Raw genomic sequence first — 17,436 nt, forward strand, 5'->3', positions numbered from 1 at the left:
CAGTAAATCTCTTGTAAATATGTATGTCAGATTTTTGGGATTGTGTAGCATTTGCTGTTTAGAGTTTAACGCTTCCCCTTTCTTTGCATTTCTGATCATTTCATACACTTGCAAATCAGGCAATATTTATTAAGATTGTGGCATGTTCATCCGGCTTCTGGTCACTGAGCCTGTTGGCTTTTGGTTCCTATTTCGAATGTTGTAAATAGTTTTTTTTACATTTTGTTATTATCTGTTATAATATATAAAGTTATTTTTATTGCATAAAATGCAAGATGTTCTCTATCTCTCTTTGCTTGATATACTGACACATAACACCCATACACTACACACATTACTGATTCAACTGATATCACAATTTAGTTACTTAAATAAATATACTGTAATTGGAAAAGAATCATGTGTGGTGTCCTTGTTTTGCCCGTCCTTGTAGGTAATTCAGTAATGGTGTGTGACAGCCATCCTCCTGACAGCTCACTTAAAGGTATACTCAATCCAATTAGCATGACCTCAGTTACATATAGTATTGCCAAAGCTCTGTATAGTTGCAACATCTATACAAAATATAAATATACAATACTCCCCCTTGTGGCCAAAGGCGGACACAACTCTTGTCTTCAGATGGTTGAGTGCAGCAAAATGTAGCACAGTGACTATTTTGTCAACTAAACATAAAACAATACATATTTAAATATATATTCTTGTCTGTGGTTGTTTTTGCGTTCCGGGCATACAAGGGGTGTAACATTATTTTAATACCAAAACTATATTGAAATAGAGTCTCGCTTGAACAGCAACTGCGTAGCCGTAACATTACTGGTTTATTTGGTCAAAGTAAAGTAACTTCAGACGCAGGAGTCACGTAGCTTCTCAGACGAGAGGGGTGGCGACGAGAGTGTCACGTTACTTCTCTCGCGGCATAGTCACGGCGATCGACACGTTAGTGAGCTCAGTGAGTTCGTTATTTGGCACAAGTCGCACCTCATAGTTATCTTTTCTTTGGCACAATTCACACCTCATAAGTCACACCTCATACTCTAGACTAGAGTCTAGTCAATGGGTGTTATTCCACCAGACGTGCCGCGTTACGGCCCAGATGCGTCTCGGTGCTGGGCTCCGCTCAAAATAGGATGCAAGTCTATTTTCAACGCGACGCGAGGCTTCGCAGAGGCGCCGGGCAGGAAGTGGACCGGTCAGAGCATCCGGCCCTTCCCCAAATTAAACTAATTTTGCAGACCCTATCCCTCCGTAGTCTTTCAAGTAGGAGGAGAAATGCCAGCGTTCTCCTCCGGTTTACAGGCACTGTCTAAATTATATATATAGAATAATTATGATGATGAATGCATTTTTTTACCACTAAAATACAGCAACACATCTTTGATTCATGTCGTTTATAACTGGGATATTACAATTATTATTAACTTTGTCTGTTCAAAGTAGCCTGTCCAGGAAATATGCAGAAATCAACAAAAACTGCGAGCCGGCAAGCAAGACGCTCCGCTTCTGAAATGCGTCAGAAAGACGACACTTCAAGAAACCCTCAGAAATAGATATGGCTTTTATCCCTTTAAAAAAGACCCCTATAGGGGGATTATAGTTCAGAGTAGGGCTGCACGATATTGGAAAAAACTGACATTTCGATATTTCTTTCCCCTGCGTGATGTACTGTATATTGTGATGTGAAAAAATACAGGAATTGAAGAAAGACCGTGGTTTTTTTCTTCCGGAAACCATCCTTTCTTGAACTGTAATGCTCTAGCCTACAATTGGTATTTTTCTAACTATATTTAACCGGATGAAGGATTTTAGTCACAGACGTCTGATCTTAAGTTATCAGAGCAACAAGCTGAGCCAGCTCGGCTAGCAGCGCCGAACTGGAGAAACACATTAACTACTTTATTCAGTGTTTTTACCTTTAATCACGGGGTCCGTTTGCTTTGGAGATTTGATTGTGATTGGTGGTTTGCTGTCACTCACTCAAGCACCCCTGACATGAGAGCCGCACCAGTTTTCCTTTTGCAAGCAGCAAAAGAATTGTAACATCACGTGTTTGAGTTAATTTGCTAACTTAATATCGCACATCCTGCAATGTGACTATCGCGCACGCGCATATCGCGATTATCGTCACGACACGATGTATCGTGCAGCCCTAGTTGATAGTGATATATTTATATTTATCCTCTATTTGGCCTTAAAGCGAGAGAAAATCCTCAGACATGCTGACTTTGGGAAGGAAAACAGCTACGAAGAGGAAAGTCAAATTTGCTGAAAGGGTCAAATAAAGTTGCAATGAAATACAATCAAAGGCATTTTTGTGTGGAATATATTTGAAAATGGGGCCTTGATACTTCTGTTGACTGAAAAGTATTTCAAACATAACAGAGCCAGCTGGTGGTAGTTCTGGTTTGCTTAAAGGTGGGATATGTCATTTATTTCAGAGACACTTGTTGTTATATTCCATGGAATGCTCTTAACATCCCGATGGCAATGAATATCTGAAGTGCTTTGACAATAAATCCATAAAAAATATCATCTGTGGAAGCCGTGGTGCTGTAAAAAGCACGACCAATCATCTGAGCCGGCTAAAGTAACTGGATGGCCTACCTGCCTGTCAGCCTTCCATCTGTGCACAAACTGATCTCGTGCCCTCATTGGTCATGTGCGCGTTCGTGTGTGTTGGAGGAGGGGCTCTGTGAGGAAGTCTGAAGGAAGGGGCAGATTATTTCCGGTTGTGTATTTTCAAATTCTAGTGCACTCGAGCTGGTTTCTCCAAAATTACATACCCCACCTTTAAAAATGAGAAATGTGAGTTATTACTGGAGTTCTGAGGTTTTACACACGCTTGGTTTATTGACAATGAACCAACAATGTTTACAGAGAATTCATCAGAAAAGTAGAAAATGGAGAAAGTCCAAGATGTTCCCCCTAGTTTATTAAAGTTAAATACAATCTGTGTTCTACTTCAGTACAGCCAAATGGAACATGATGTGATGAAGAGTCATTTCGTGGCTGTTTAATGAATACCAATGTATAATCTGGAATGGAAGATGTACACGCTTTATTTAAAAGGTGCAATGGAAACGTTAGAATTGGAGACACAGTAAAAGAAGGGGAAGTTAAAGGTCACCAATTATTTAAAATCCACTTCTTTGAATTCACAGTCTGAAACAAAACGTCCTCAGTTTGTAAAACATTCCTACAGAGTTTGATCTCATCCAAAGAAAAGTAAGGCTGAGTGGCATCGACAATATGAACACTGTTTCTAAATGCATTCATATGGAGTTTCATGAGAGCTTTCTATACTCAATGAGTTGTGTTACAATGTTCAGAACCCCCATTTACTTCCATTGATCATCTCCACCACACTTTCTAAATACTATCACCATCATAATGACCATTTACAGTTGGAAGAATCACACTTCAAACACGTGATGGAGCGGATTACATTTTCTTTCCAGAGATGGCGTTATTTTTGCCCCAAAATCTTTATTATTCAACCCGAAAGTATGTCTTGAAGTGCGTTTGTCTACAGTTAGCATCCGAACAGGGTTTCCTTAGCAGACAATAACAAACCCTTTTCTGTATATTACGTTACAGTTTTATACCATATTCTTGTCACACTGTAATACCACAGCTAACTCAATCAAATGCACAACAAGAACAAACTCGATTTATTTTCCTTGCTAGAGATGTTTTCCTGGGAACTGTCTTTTAGCACAATATCAACACATTTAGGACCTTCAACATGGTTTGGATCCGGGTTGGGAGGATTTCTTAAATGTATTCCTGCACGATTACTAACTATGTGTTAGAAAACTTGATCAGGAACCTAATCAGAGTACCATGTTTTGCTAGGCGCTTTCACACCGTGCTTTTACCCGTACTTTTCCCATTTAGTTCCGTTAGTGCGTGGAATTTTGCGTTCACACCAAAAAGAGAACTTAGTTCAGAGAAATGTTAACCCTCATGTTTAGTCCCTGCTAGAGAGGTGTGGGTATCCTGGGGAGAAAAAAGTACCAATTTCGATTGGCTGGGTGAATTGCAATCCACGCCCCGTAAAACTCTGAAAAGTGTTGTGAAGCCGCCATTGTATTTGCTAGCATTAGCATTATTAGCATTAGCATTAGCCCCGCGCACGAACGGAGAGAGACTAACTTATGGCAACACAAAATAAAACATGGGAGCGGTGGAGATGAGGAGGTGTCGACGTTCAGGCGATTTACTCTGAAGGCTTCAGTAGAAGCTGCTGGGAGTCCCAGCAGCTTCTACTGAAGCCAGTCCCCAACTCCGGGGACCTCCGGCCAGAGACTTCGGGTGGCAGTATACGCCGTGAAGTTGTTTGCGGCCTGCCAGTAAACCCAAAGCAGAAGAAGAAGAAGTGACGTCAGCGGCTTCATTTGCCTAATCCTCCCTCAGGGACTTATTCCGGTGTGAACGCGATCTGTACTTAGTTCCATGGGGGTACTAAGTGCTGGGAAGTAAGTACGGGAAAGTACTTGGTGTGAAAGCGGCTAATGGTTACCAAAGGGGGCGGGGCTTAGCGATAATTCTGTTCTTTCAGCTTTTTGTTTTTTTTCCCCCTTGTCCATCAACAGAGTCCATTTAAACGATTATGAACCTGTATTTTCTAAGCAAAGCTACATCAGTCGAGCCCACAGCCGGCCGGAGTGAATTACAATCTACCGGTAAAGTTATGCACAGTAAAGTTGAAGTGATATTTCAGCTGTCAACCTAACTGCTTTCTCAAGTGCTATAGTTGCCCATTATAAAAAATAAATACACGATTATGTACCTTTCTTACCTGTTGTAAGTAAAGTAATAACAGTCGACCACAATCCGCCCAACAACCGGCCGGAGTTAGGTTTCAATCTGCCGGTAAAGTTATATTATATAAGTAGTATTATATAGTGTTTCAGTCAAACTGCTTTCTCAGATGTTATCGTTGCTATAGCAAGGGTTACCAAAAGGGGGGCGGGGCTTAGCGAACAGACTGTTCATGCAGCTCTTTTGTCCCTCAACAGAGTCCATTTACACCATTATGTACCTGTGTTTGTAAGTGAAGCTACATCAGTCGACCTCAATATGCCCAACAACCGGCTGGAGTGAAGTTTCAATCTGCCGGCAAAGTTATGCACAGTAACGTAGTGTTTCAGGTGTCAGCCAAACTTCTTCCTCAGGTGTTAGCCGGTATTGTTTTGTCCCGTATAGCCGAACTGATCTCGAGTTTTGGCGACAGCACGCACACGGACCCCATCCTGTTCATGGAGGTGTTTTTAGTCGTGCCCTCGCTGCCCACCGTGGAAAGAGGGAAGCTCTCGTAGACCTCGGCCGGTCCGCCTCCACACTGGCAGCGCTGCAGCGTCGCCTTCAGCTCCCTCTGGAAGTTGCTGTTGAGGAAGCCGTACACCACGGGGTTGATGCAGGTGGAGGCCATGGCGGTGAGGTGGCAGGCGGAGAACACGGCGTTGTGCTGGCAGTCGGGCAGCGCCTGGTGGTGCCAGTCGAACAGAGTGTTGAAGACGGTGAGCGGCAGCCAGCACAGAGCGAAGGCCACCACGATGCAGAGCAGCATGACGTTGATCCTGTGAGCGCTCTGGGTCCTGCGGCTACGATCCAACATGTCCCTGAAACACAGCAGCAGGTCTGGGGTCAAGCGTCTGAAATACCACAAAGAGCCCCCGGCACAATGCATATACATTTATACATATGTTATGCATGCTTCTTAGGTAACATTGAGCTTTCTTTGGCTCTTTTCTGCTGTAACAAATGTACATTTCCGCTCTGCAGGAAGCCTGGAGTCAGTCTTCTGAATCCAAACTGAAGCCCCGGCACAATGCTGGGGAATAGAAATATAAATAGAGCGCCTAAAGGAGTTCTGGCGTTCGGGGAGCCCTGAGAAGCAAATGAGCAAAAGACTATTCTGTTGATCTATTTTCTAGTCTGATAAAAATAGTTTCCTCTCCTGAGTTTTATAACCTGGTTGAGCTGGATTTGATTTGTGTTTCCAGGAGGAGAAAGCTGCATGCTGGACAGCTTAACCAAATGTCTGCTACCACCCTGACCTCAGCTGTTAGAATACTTCTAATATATAGGTTTTTCTTATTTTGTTTACATTCTTACAGTAGCATTTCTGAACTGTATTCAGATGCAGGGAGCAAACTGCAGCCATGTTGGGTTCTGCATGCATACCTCATTCACACCAACGCAACTCCGGTTCAAGCTCCGTAGAGCTTTTCAGGTTCAGAACCGGTTCTTCGGTTTAGCTCCGTCTCTTTTCACACCGCCCAGAGTCCGACTTGTTATTGCGTCATCGTTTGTGTCATGACGTAACCGTTTGCGTGCCAGCTTCATAAAGCCAGACCGCGCGGAAACCCCTCACAGCTGACACCGACAACAACATCGACTCCACTTCGAGCGATAGAACTACTAACAAAGCATTTATCTACTAATAAAGGGCTGGCTTATCTAAAGCCAGTTGAGTAGCACTTGAAATGTTTGGCTCTATGAAACCAGATGAACTTTTATGATTCTGTTTTCTTCAAGGTTGTATCTTGTTGGTCGAACGCACTTATTGTAAGTCTCTTTGGATAAAAGCCTCAGCTAAATGCAATGTAATAACAATGGCCGATTGTGCTCCAGCTTCCTCTGCACCTCTTCAGAAGAGCAGATCCCCAGTAGGTAGCTGGTCTCTTCAGTGGACCACTGCTGCTTGTTAAGTTTCTCCATCGTTGTGTACAAACTGGATAAAGCGCCGGCTTTGTGTTGTTGTTCAGGAGTTGACCCCGCCCCCGCCCCTGCCCCCGCCCCCGCCTCGACGTAAGCGTGACGTACACGGTGCTTTTGCTCTGGCCGGACAATTTTTTGGTGCTTGAAATGAACCGGATTCCGGAGCTAAGAGGCTCCTCCGCTGCGGTGTGAACAGAAAAACCCGGTGCTTTTCAAGCTCCAGCTCCGAACCTGAAACACCATTGGTGTGAATGAGGTGTCAGTGCTTCTGTAGTATCTTGATATTGTAACACAAGCATCCGGAGACACTGCTCGGTGAGATGAAGACAGAGGACAGACCTGCGTCTCCTCAGGCGGAGGAAGATCCTCAGGTAGCAGAGCAGCACCAGCAGCAGAGGCAGGCCGTACTGGAAGATCAGCAGAGAGGTGGTGTAGAGGAGCCGGTGCTGGTCTGAGGGCCAGAGCTCCATGCAGATCACATGGTCCCTGAGGAGAGAGAGAGAGAGGGGGGGGGGGGGGTTAGTGTGTGCAGATCACATGGTCCCTGAGGAGAGAGAGAGAGACGGGGGGGGGGTTAGTGTGTGCAGATCACATGGTCCCTGAGGAGTGAGAGAGAGGGGGGGGGGGGGGAATGGACCAATCTGCACAATCACTACTTTTACTGTCGCTACTTTCACTATATTTTGATGAGAATACTTTTCTACTTTTACTTGAGGAACATTTTGAATGCAGGACTTTTACTGTAACAGAGTATTCCTACACTCTGGAACTTCTACTTTTACTCAAGTACAAGATCTGAGTACTTCTACTTTTACTCAAGTACAAGATCTGAGTACTTCTACTTTTACTGAAGTACAAGATCTGAGTACTTCTACTTTTACTCAAGAACAAGATCTGAGTACTTCTACTTTTACTCAAGTACAAGATCTGAGTACTTCTACTTTTACTCAAGTACAAGATCTGAGTACTTCTACTTTTACTCAAGTACAAGATCTGAGTACTTCTACTTTTACTCAAGTACAAGATCTGAGTACTTCTACTTTTACTCAAGTACAAGATCTGAGTACTTCTACTTTTACTCAAGTACAAGATCTGAGTACTTCTACTTTTACTCAAGTACAAAATCTGAGTACTTCTACTTTTAATCAAGTACAAAATCTGAGTACTTCTACTTTTGCTCAAGTACAAGATCTGAGTACTTCTACTTTTACTCAAGTACAAGATCTGAGTACTTCTACTTTTAATCAAGTACAAAATCTGAGTACTTCTACTTTTACTCAAGTACAAGATCTGAGTACTTCTACTTTTACTCAAGTACAAGATCTGAGTACTTCTACTTTTACTCAAGAACAAGATCTGAGTACTTCTACTTTTACTCTGAGTACTTTAGTAAATAATACATAAGTAATAATGATAATATAGAGCTTAACACACTATCCGTTAATTATATTGCATTTCAGTCAGTAAAGAAAAAAGTGAATATTTAGTCCGCATTAAACCGGAGTCTGAAACGAGTTCATTAATGAAATCCTGACATCCCCACAAAATGTCCTCACTTTGAGATACAGTCCTTCACACATTCATCATATCTAAAGGTTAACCCCCCCTCTGTAGTGGGTTACATCTGAAGGTGTGACAGAAACCTTCAGTATTCAGTGACCCATGTTGTGAAAGATGTCCAATTAAAACCCTGTCGTGTTCCTCAGAACTCTCTCCGAGTCAAACGCAGCGACTTCCCGACCAATCAGGAGCAGCCAAGTGTGGAAACAGCGCTCTGATCACCGACTTGAGTCAAATATAATAAACTCGTTGTTCAAGGGCCGACAACAGGATTACATTTCAACGCAGGCGGAAAAAACATGAAACGTGTAATTACCTCACACAAGTGTCCGTACAGTTACAACAAATTCAATATATATATTTAAATATACAGTGTTGCTGTTGATACACGGGGAATTATAACTTGCTTTACCTCGTTTGTTATGAAATGTAAGAGCAGTTTATTGCCTATGGTGCCAAAGAGATGATGCTCTCAATAACTTGTCGACTTTTAGATTGAGAATCTGGAGTCCGAGGCTCCACCAACAATGCAACATATAAGACATAAAACATTCAGAACAGTGCGAGAAGAAACAGAGTAGAATAGTGTTGGGGAAATCCTGAATGTCCTCTTCCAACATGAGAGCAGCATGCTAACAAAGGTATCCCAACTGCAGCTGAGAACATGACAGGATGTGTGATTACCTAGAAGAGCATCAGGACTGTTTGAGGCATATGATAGCTCCCCCCCCCCCCCCCTCTGTGGTGTCCATGAAGCTCTAAGAGACATTAGATCATGGATCTGAAGGTGTGACTGACGATCAGTCCAGAAACTTTCAGTATTCAGTGACCCATGTTGCGAAAGATGTCCAATTAAAACCCTGTCGTGTTCCTCAGATCTCTCTCCGAGTCAAACGCAGCGACTTCCCGTCCAATCAGGAGCAGCCAAGTGTGGAAACAGTCAGAATTTTGATAAGGAGTCCGAATTTTGAGAAAGTCCAAACGTTTTTTTTTTTAAAAGTCAGAATTCAGAAAAGATTCAGATTTTTTATATTTTAGAGAAAAAATTCAATTTTTTTAGGAAAAGTCAGAATTTTGAGGAAAAGTCAGAATTTTGAGGAAAATTTTAAAAAATTAAGATTTTGAGAAAAATTCCGATTTTTGAGAAAAAGCAACATTTTCAGGAAAACTTAGAATTTTGAGATTTTTGAGAAAAAGTTAGACTGTTGATAACGAGTCCAAAATTTGAGAGAAAGTCCGAATCTTTTGATTAAAAAAAAAAAGTCATAAAAAATTAGAGAAAAAATTCAATTTTTTTAGGAAAATTCAAATTTTTCCGGAAAGTCAGAATTTTGAGGAAAAGTTAAAAAAATTAAGATTTTGAGAAAAAGTCAAGATTTTCAGAAAAAATCAGATTTTTGAGAAAAAGGCACATTTTTAACAAAAGTTAGAATTTTGAGACTTTTGAGAAAAAGTTAGAATGTTGATAACGAGTCCGAATTTTGAGAGAAAAAGTCCAAAAAAAGCCAACATTTTGAGAAACAACTCAGTGTTTTGCACATGACAGGATGTATTATTACGTAGAAGAACCGCTGTTCCTCCATCTTGTGACTGTGGAACTCCCTCTCTTGGATATCAGCATGTGAAGGACACTGTTCAGGAACTAGTTGATGCTCTGTATGTGATGACTACTTCCATTCTGGAGAGGATCACAGATACATGGATCCTGAGGTTCAAGCTCACACTGGGGACCAGGGAGAGTGTTCTAACAATAAGATACACCTGAATCTGTGGGCTCACCTGAAGGGGTTGGCAGGCAGGCTGATGTTCTGGAAGGGGTCGTTGGTGAGGATGTTGTAGGAGAGGAAGGGGATGGAGATGACGCCAGCCAGCAGCCAGGTGAAGCCCACAGCCAGGTAGGAGTGTCCGGCTGCAGGGGACCAGCCGGTGGGATGGAGGATCAGCTGGTGGCGCTCCAGAGCAATCAGAACCAGCGAGAACACAGAGACCGTCACCGAGACACACTGCACGAAGGGAGTCACCTGGGACAGAGGAGACAGAGACCGTCACCGAGACACACTGCACGAAGGGAGTCACCTGGACAGAGGAGACAGAGACCGTCACCGAGGCACACTGCACGAAGGGAGTCACCTGGGACAGTCAGGGGGACAGGTGGACATGTTTCTCTGTGTTTAACATGTTGAAAAGGTTACTGGATGAGTGGTAACAGAATACTGAACTGAGGGAAGATAGGGCTCTGGGAACATATATACGTTGTCTGATACTTATGACTGTTTCTCAGAATCTTTCTCAACTTAAAGGTCCCATGTCATGCTTTTCTGGTTCTTGCCCGTCGCCTTGTGTGTTATGTAGCTTTTTTTGCATGTAACCGGCCTACAGAGTCACAAACCCACAAAGTACACCCAGTAGTGAGTAAAACTCTAACACAGAGAAGACCTGTCTCTGCTGCCCCTGAACGCCTCGTTGGACATTTTTCTTTTTCCATTTTTTTCTTCCTGAGTATAGTGACGTAACGGCTGGACCAATCCGCGGACTTCCTCACACACACTCAATCTTTTCTCAGCTGGAGCTCCCCGGATTTCTCAGCCTGAGACGGCGGGATGCGGCGAGGCTTGGCCTGGGCTCGCCCTGAGCACACACACAGGCCGTTTCTCAATCTCGAGGATACTGGCTTCCAAGCGAGTGCCGCCGAAGTACTGTTCCAATGTCCAGCATACTTGGAATTCCACCGAGGCCGCGTCCTTGGTTTGGGGGAAATATCGAGGCTGCACATGGGTAGACTTTGCGTCCTTAAAATCCCCACAATGCTTTGCGCACGGACCAATTTCAAAAACCCTTGCGGAGAATGGCTGAACCGACGCAGCACAGCACACATTTAAATGTAAGTATGTAGTGGCGTAGAACATGTGTTGGTAAATATGTTACTTTGTTACTTTTGTTATCACCAAATGTGTTCCATGAAAGTAAAGCAAGTTCATAATTAGATAGACATCGTGAGGTATTTATTTTCGGTACAGTTTATGTTGAAACCGTTAGAGAGAGTGGCACACTTGTTATCCTGTTCCATTCTTCTTCGTTTTCCGAAGCCTTGGAAGCATACTTGCTTCGTTTCTGAAGGAAGTGACTTGGAAGTACGCGACTACCAAGCCAGCATCCTCGAGATTGAGAAACACCCACAGACTCCCAGCCAGGCTGCGGGTGTGTGTGTGCTCGGGCCGGTTTCGGGCTGGGTTTCGCTGTGTCTCGCTGTCTCGCAGACCCCAAGCAGCAACCAGGAAAAGACACCAGTAAGCCAGCTCCATAGGAAGGGAGGTCATTTTACTTAGGGGGTGCGGCGAATTGTCAACAGGGGGGGGGGGGGGGGGTAGCCGTTTAAAAACACATTAAGGGCGGTGCTGGCCGTGAGTGAACCGAGCCGGCCGCCAATGGCCGGTCGTTCTGTGATTCTCCAGACTCTGCAGGACAGAGAGTGAATACACACACAATACAGAGATGCTGTGTGACAAACCAATGTGAGTTTGGAACATTGAACAATGTGAATCTATTCTAGTAGCCCTCAACAATGGAATTATGTGTGTGTGTGTGTGTGTGTGTGTGTGTGTGTGTGTGTGTGTGTGTGTGTGTGTGTGTGTGTGTGTGTGTGTGTGTGTGTGTGTGTGTGTGTGTGTGTGTGTGTGTGTGTGTGTGTGTGTGTGTGCTGACCTTACACAGCGCCTCCCCCAGCACCCAGCGGTCCATCAGTGTGTAGATGACGGTGACGGGCAGACACACCACACACATCAGGATGTCGGAGCACGACAGGTTGGCGATCAGGATGTTGGTGACGTTGCGTAACTCCTGTTGACGGGCGATGATGAACACCAGTCCAGCGTTGCCCAGCAACCCTATTGCTATGACAACGCTGTACGCCACGATCAGGAAAGTGGCTCCGCCTACAGAGGGCGGGCACTGCGACGTTTCCGACCAATCAGAGTTCTCCCAGACGCCGAGGAGGCTGCTGTCGTTGGACATGGCGAGTATTCAGATGTTCTACTTGAGTAAAAGTAGAAGTACTCAGGTCTTGTACTTGGGTAAAAGTAGAAGTACTCAGATCTTGTACTTGAGTAAAAGTAGAAGTACTCAGATCTTGTACTTAGTAAAAGTAGAAGTACTCAGATCATGTACTTGAGTAAAAGTAGAAGTAATCAGATTTTGTACTTGAGTAAAAGTAGAAGTACTCAGGTCTTGTTCTTGATTAAAAGTAGAAGTACTCAGATCTTGTACTTGACTAAAAGTAGAAGTACTCAGATCTTGTTCTTGATTAAAAGTAGAAGTACTCAGATCTTGTACTTGACTAAAAGTAGAAGTACTCAGATATTGTACTTGAGTAAAAGTAGAAGTACTCAGATCTTGTACTTGAGTAAAAGTAGAAGTACTCAGATCTTGTACTTGAGTAAAAGTACTAGCACTAGAGTGTAGGAATACTCTGTTACAGTAAAAGTCCTGTATTCAAAATGTTCCTCAAGTGAAAGTAGAAAAGTATTCTCATCAAAATATAGTGAAAGACAGTAAAAGTAGTCGTTGTGCAGATTGGTCCATTTCAGAATAATATATATGATATGTTTTATAATGATTGATCATGAAAGTGTTCTCAAAGCTGGTAAAGGTGCAGCTAGTCTGAATGACTTTGTATACTGCAGGGTAGCTGGTGGATTTACTCCAGGTGGAACTAAAGTCTGATTTAACACTTGGTTAGATTTCACATCATTCATCCACATCTGAGAAGTAACTAAAGGTATAAATACACGTAGTGGAGTAGAAGTACACCATGTACCTCTGAATTTAGTAGTAGAAGTACCTTCAAATTGTACTTAAGTGCAGTACTTGGTAAATGTAGTTAATTACTTTAAACTTCTGGAAAACACAAAAGTTCAGAGGCTGCTATTGAACCATCCTGAGAAAGGAAAGTGTGCTCAGAGAGGAGAGGACAGGATGGAGGGGTGATGAGTTTTAATGGAGAAGATTCAGAAATAGACGCTGCCCTCTTTTTCCATCCCGGCGTCAGAGTCCCTGAAAAACACAGAGGAAACATGGAGGATGATGAGGGGCAGAGTCAACTGAATACTTACCAACTATTCTTCGTTAAACATACCTTTTCCCAGAGGTGGGAAGTATTGGAGTAAAAATACTTCATTACTGAAGAACATTCTTGTTGTCTTGTTTCTCACACACTTTGATTAAGATTGCTTTATTGGGGGGGTCTGGGGGGGGTCCGAAAACCAGTCAGTATATGGTGTGGACCCCCCAGACCCCCCCAATAAAGCAAAACTGCACGTTTCAGAGTGGCCTTTTATTGTGGCCAGCCTAAGGCACACCTGTGAAATAATCATGCTGTCTAATCAGCATCTTGATATGCCACACCTGTGAGGTGGGATGGATTATCTCGGCAAAGGAGAAGTGCTCACTATCACAGATTCTTTCAGATTTGTGAACAATATTTGAGAGAAATGGTTATTTTGTGTATTTAGAAAATGTTTTAGATCTTTGAGTTCATCTCATGAAAAATGGGAGCAAAAACAAAAGTGTTGCGTTTATATTTTTGTTCAGTGTATGTACTGTAGATTCCAAGATGAGACTTCTTGCACTATTTTTTATTTTTCTATTTTTCTACATATGTTGCATTGTTTTTATTTGATTCGCCCTACAGCAAGAAATTAAAGGTATAAAAATAAGTGGCATCATTATGAAAGTTAGTGAACGCATAAAAAGCAGCAGCCAGGAACAACATTAAGACATTTCTAAGGAAGTGTTATTTCACAACAGTGTTGTTTCAGTCTTTTAGAGAGTACTCTTTAAAGTAGAGACACTACATACTGATATACACCTGAACATCAGCAGGAGAGGACTCTTTAAAGTAGAGACACTACATACTGATATACACCTGAACATCAGCAGGAGAGGACTCTTTAAAGTAGAGACACTACATACTGATATACACCTGAACATCAGCAGGAGAGGACTCTTTAAAGTAGAGACACTACATACTGATATACACCTGAACATCAGCAGGAGAGGACTCTTTAAAGTAGAGACACTACATACTGATATACACCTGAACATCAGCAGGAGAGGACTCTTTAAAGTAGAGACACTACATACTGATATACACCTGAACATCAGCAGGAGAGGACTCTTTAAAGTAGAGCCACTACATACTGATATACACCTGAACATCAGGAGGAGAGAACTCTTTAAAGTAGAGACACTACATACTGATATACACCTGAACATCAGCAGGAGAGGACTCTTTAAAGTAGAGACACTACATACTGATATACACCTGAACATCAGGAGGAGAGAACTCTTTAAAGTAGAGACACTACACACTGATATACACCTGAACATCAGCAGGAGAGAACTCTTTAAAGTAGAGACACTACATACTGATATACACCTGAACATCAGCAGGAGAGGACTCTTTAAAGTAGAGATACTACATACTGATATACACCTGAACATCAGCAGGAGAGGACTCTTTAAAGTAGAGACACTACATACTGATATACACCTGAACATCAGCAGGAGAGGACTCTTTAAAGTAGAGACACTACATACTGATATACACCTGAACATCAGCAGGAGAGGACTCTTTAAAGTAGAGACCCTACATACTGATATATACCTGAACATCAGCAGGAGAGGACTCTTTAAAGTAGAGACACTACATACTGATATACACCTGAACATCAGCAGGAGAGGACTCTTTAAAGTAGAGACACTACATACTGATATACACCTGAACATCAGCAGGAGAGGACTCTTTAAAGTAGAGACACTACATACTGATATACGCCTGAACATGAGTGGAAAGGGCCTCTTTCACACAACTGAAGGACATTCAAGGTCATTTCGTTGAGCTACAAAGAAGGAAACATCTTATTTGCAGGCAGAACTCTATATAACATCATATACATTAAGGAAATATGCTTCATGCAGTTTGTTGCATTATATTTCTTGAATGATCAGGATTGAATTTAGTTGTGACATGATATTCTCTGGAGGAAGGCCAGAAGACTCAGGGCTGTGACACTTCACCCTGATGATGATGATGATGCCCTTTAGTATTTTACAGTTGTTTTTTCGTTCTATATCCCGCAGCATCACATAACCGGACCCGACACGGCTATATTTGAGTTAATCTGTAACGATTAGTCTGTAAATCCATTAATACAGACACAGGAAACAAACAGAAAGGATTATACAAATAAGACATAAAGAAAGTGAAAGGGTTAACCAAGCTGTATTCAAACAGCAATGCTCCTGTGCTATTTGCACATATTTAAATAATGGAATATGGAGATATTTGGTGCACACATGGATCTGGAACAGTCGGACAGTAGAGCTGTTTAGTCCCTTTTTGATTATGGTTTACGTCGTGGTAAAACCAACCCAGCGTGAGACGTCAGGATGACACGTTTCACCCCTCAGAGCGTCACAGTGACACTGTATTGTTAACATGGTTTCACGACCTTAACACAAACTGGAGAACCCAAATGCTCGACCCAGAGACAGTCTTGAATGTAGCAAAACATTTATTTTAATTTCAAGCAAACAGAAAATCCCTCTTAACAGAGTAGGTAAAGGATTAAACAAAAAGCGCTCACAAGGAGGGAAAAAACAAAAAGAGAATTTAAGATTAATTTAAGTAAAAAATAACTAAATAACAAAATAACTGAACCTGACTAGACTGGAAATGATCCTCTCTTGGCTGAAGCCTGGCACGACCATCCATGGAAACAAACAAGACAAACTGATACAGGAGAGGGAGAGACAGGACTATTTAAACATGAGGTGAGAAGGAACAGGTGGAAACAATCAGGGGCGGGGCAGACGCTGATGATGGCGGGAAAACACACAAAGGGAGGAAGTAACAGGAACTGAAATGAGACAAGAGGTAAGTACAAAATAAAACAGGAAATGGAAAACGAGACATGACATGAAACACGGGGATTTGACCAGAGATAAATGACATAAACAGACATGACGTGAAATAACATGAAAACCTGACTAGACTTGGAATGACAGAAATAATACATAAACAAAACTAACAAAGTTGACGAGACACAACGCATGGCCCACCTGATGTTGAACACCGAACACAGGAAGAGACGAGACTAAATACAGGGAGGGGTAATCACGAGACGAGAAACAGCCGGGCGGGGAAGGAGAAACACAAGGGCAACAGGTGAACACAATCAGACAATCAGACACACCAGGGAAACTAACGACCGGGAGGAAGACACAGGGAGAACAGAACAGCAAAACAAAGCCCATGACCAGACACACAAAACTAAAACCGTGACACGACATAAGAATCGTGACACAAAGTTGACGAGAGGCAACACATGGCCCACCTGTGCAGAAACACCCGGATGTTGACAAGCAAGCTTCTCTCACGACTTTTGGTTCACGAACATTTGTTCAGTTCTTGTCAAGCAAATGTATTTTTACTACGTATGTCACTAAAGAGGTTCTGGATTGGCCAGTGTCCATGTGGAGTTATCGCCATCTCTCGGCGTGAAAACAGTATTTCCCGTGTCATGGAGGTTATTCCCTATCTTCGTTCAAGAGCGTGTTCTTTCAATTTGAGAGCATCATTTATTGATTTCACGTTCAGATTATGTATTCCTTTCTCTCGAACCCTGTCCTCGCACTCAAATAGAGCCTGCTTGCGCTTAGATCTGCTTCTGCTCAAACTGTACGCTTCCACTCTGCAACAACCATCTCAAAATCTCTCAACCAATAGGAGGCCAGGTGAAGTGTCGTCTCCTTGTTTGCGCGTTCGCTTTACTTATTAGAGCGTCCCGTAAGGGCGGTTACTCTTTAACCAGGTTTCTAAACTCACGTAGTAGGCTACATTTAACAAAGCCGTGGAGGGCGGGAGTTTATAACCCTGGTTAAAGAGTAACCGCCCTTACCTCGTCAGTAACATACGTAGTATATATACATTTCCTTGACAAGAACTGAACAAATCTTCGTATCCTCCACAAAAATGTGTGTCTAATGGCGCATTTCCACTGCAGCGGGTAGCCCCGTTTAAGCGTCCTTAATCCTCCTCAAGCGGCCAGGCCAGTTTTTGGTGGCCTTTCCATGTAGCGTAGCACCGGCTAG

General features: G+C 42.7%; 1 protein-coding gene across 2 annotated transcripts in view; it reads right to left on the reverse strand.

The window, feature by feature from the left end:
• Nucleotides 1-2,846: 2,846 nt before the first annotated feature.
• npy8ar (neuropeptide Y receptor Y8a) overlaps nucleotides 2,847-17,436 on the reverse strand; it is a 46,292-nt gene continuing 31,702 nt past the window's right edge. The window contains exons 2-6 of one of the 2 annotated variants that reach the window (XM_079659640.1): nucleotides 13,124-13,335; nucleotides 11,989-12,318; nucleotides 10,066-10,307; nucleotides 7,066-7,212; nucleotides 2,847-5,624 (exon numbers count right to left, since the gene is read on the reverse strand). In XM_079659640.1, coding sequence (XP_079515766.1) covers nucleotides 5,174-5,624; nucleotides 7,066-7,212; nucleotides 10,066-10,307; nucleotides 11,989-12,297 — 1,149 coding nt within the window. In that variant the 5' untranslated portion in view covers nucleotides 12,298-12,318; nucleotides 13,124-13,335 and the 3' untranslated portion in view covers nucleotides 2,847-5,173. Of the gene's footprint in view, nucleotides 5,625-7,065; nucleotides 7,213-10,065; nucleotides 10,308-11,988; nucleotides 12,319-13,123; nucleotides 13,353-17,436 lie in introns of those variants that run through there. The other variant, XM_079659641.1, reaches the window with a different exon arrangement.

The sequence above is a fragment of the Notothenia rossii genome, assembly GCF_949606895.1.
Source record: "Notothenia rossii genome assembly, chromosome: 11".
Classification (NCBI taxonomy): Eukaryota; Metazoa; Chordata; class Actinopteri; order Perciformes; family Nototheniidae; genus Notothenia; species Notothenia rossii.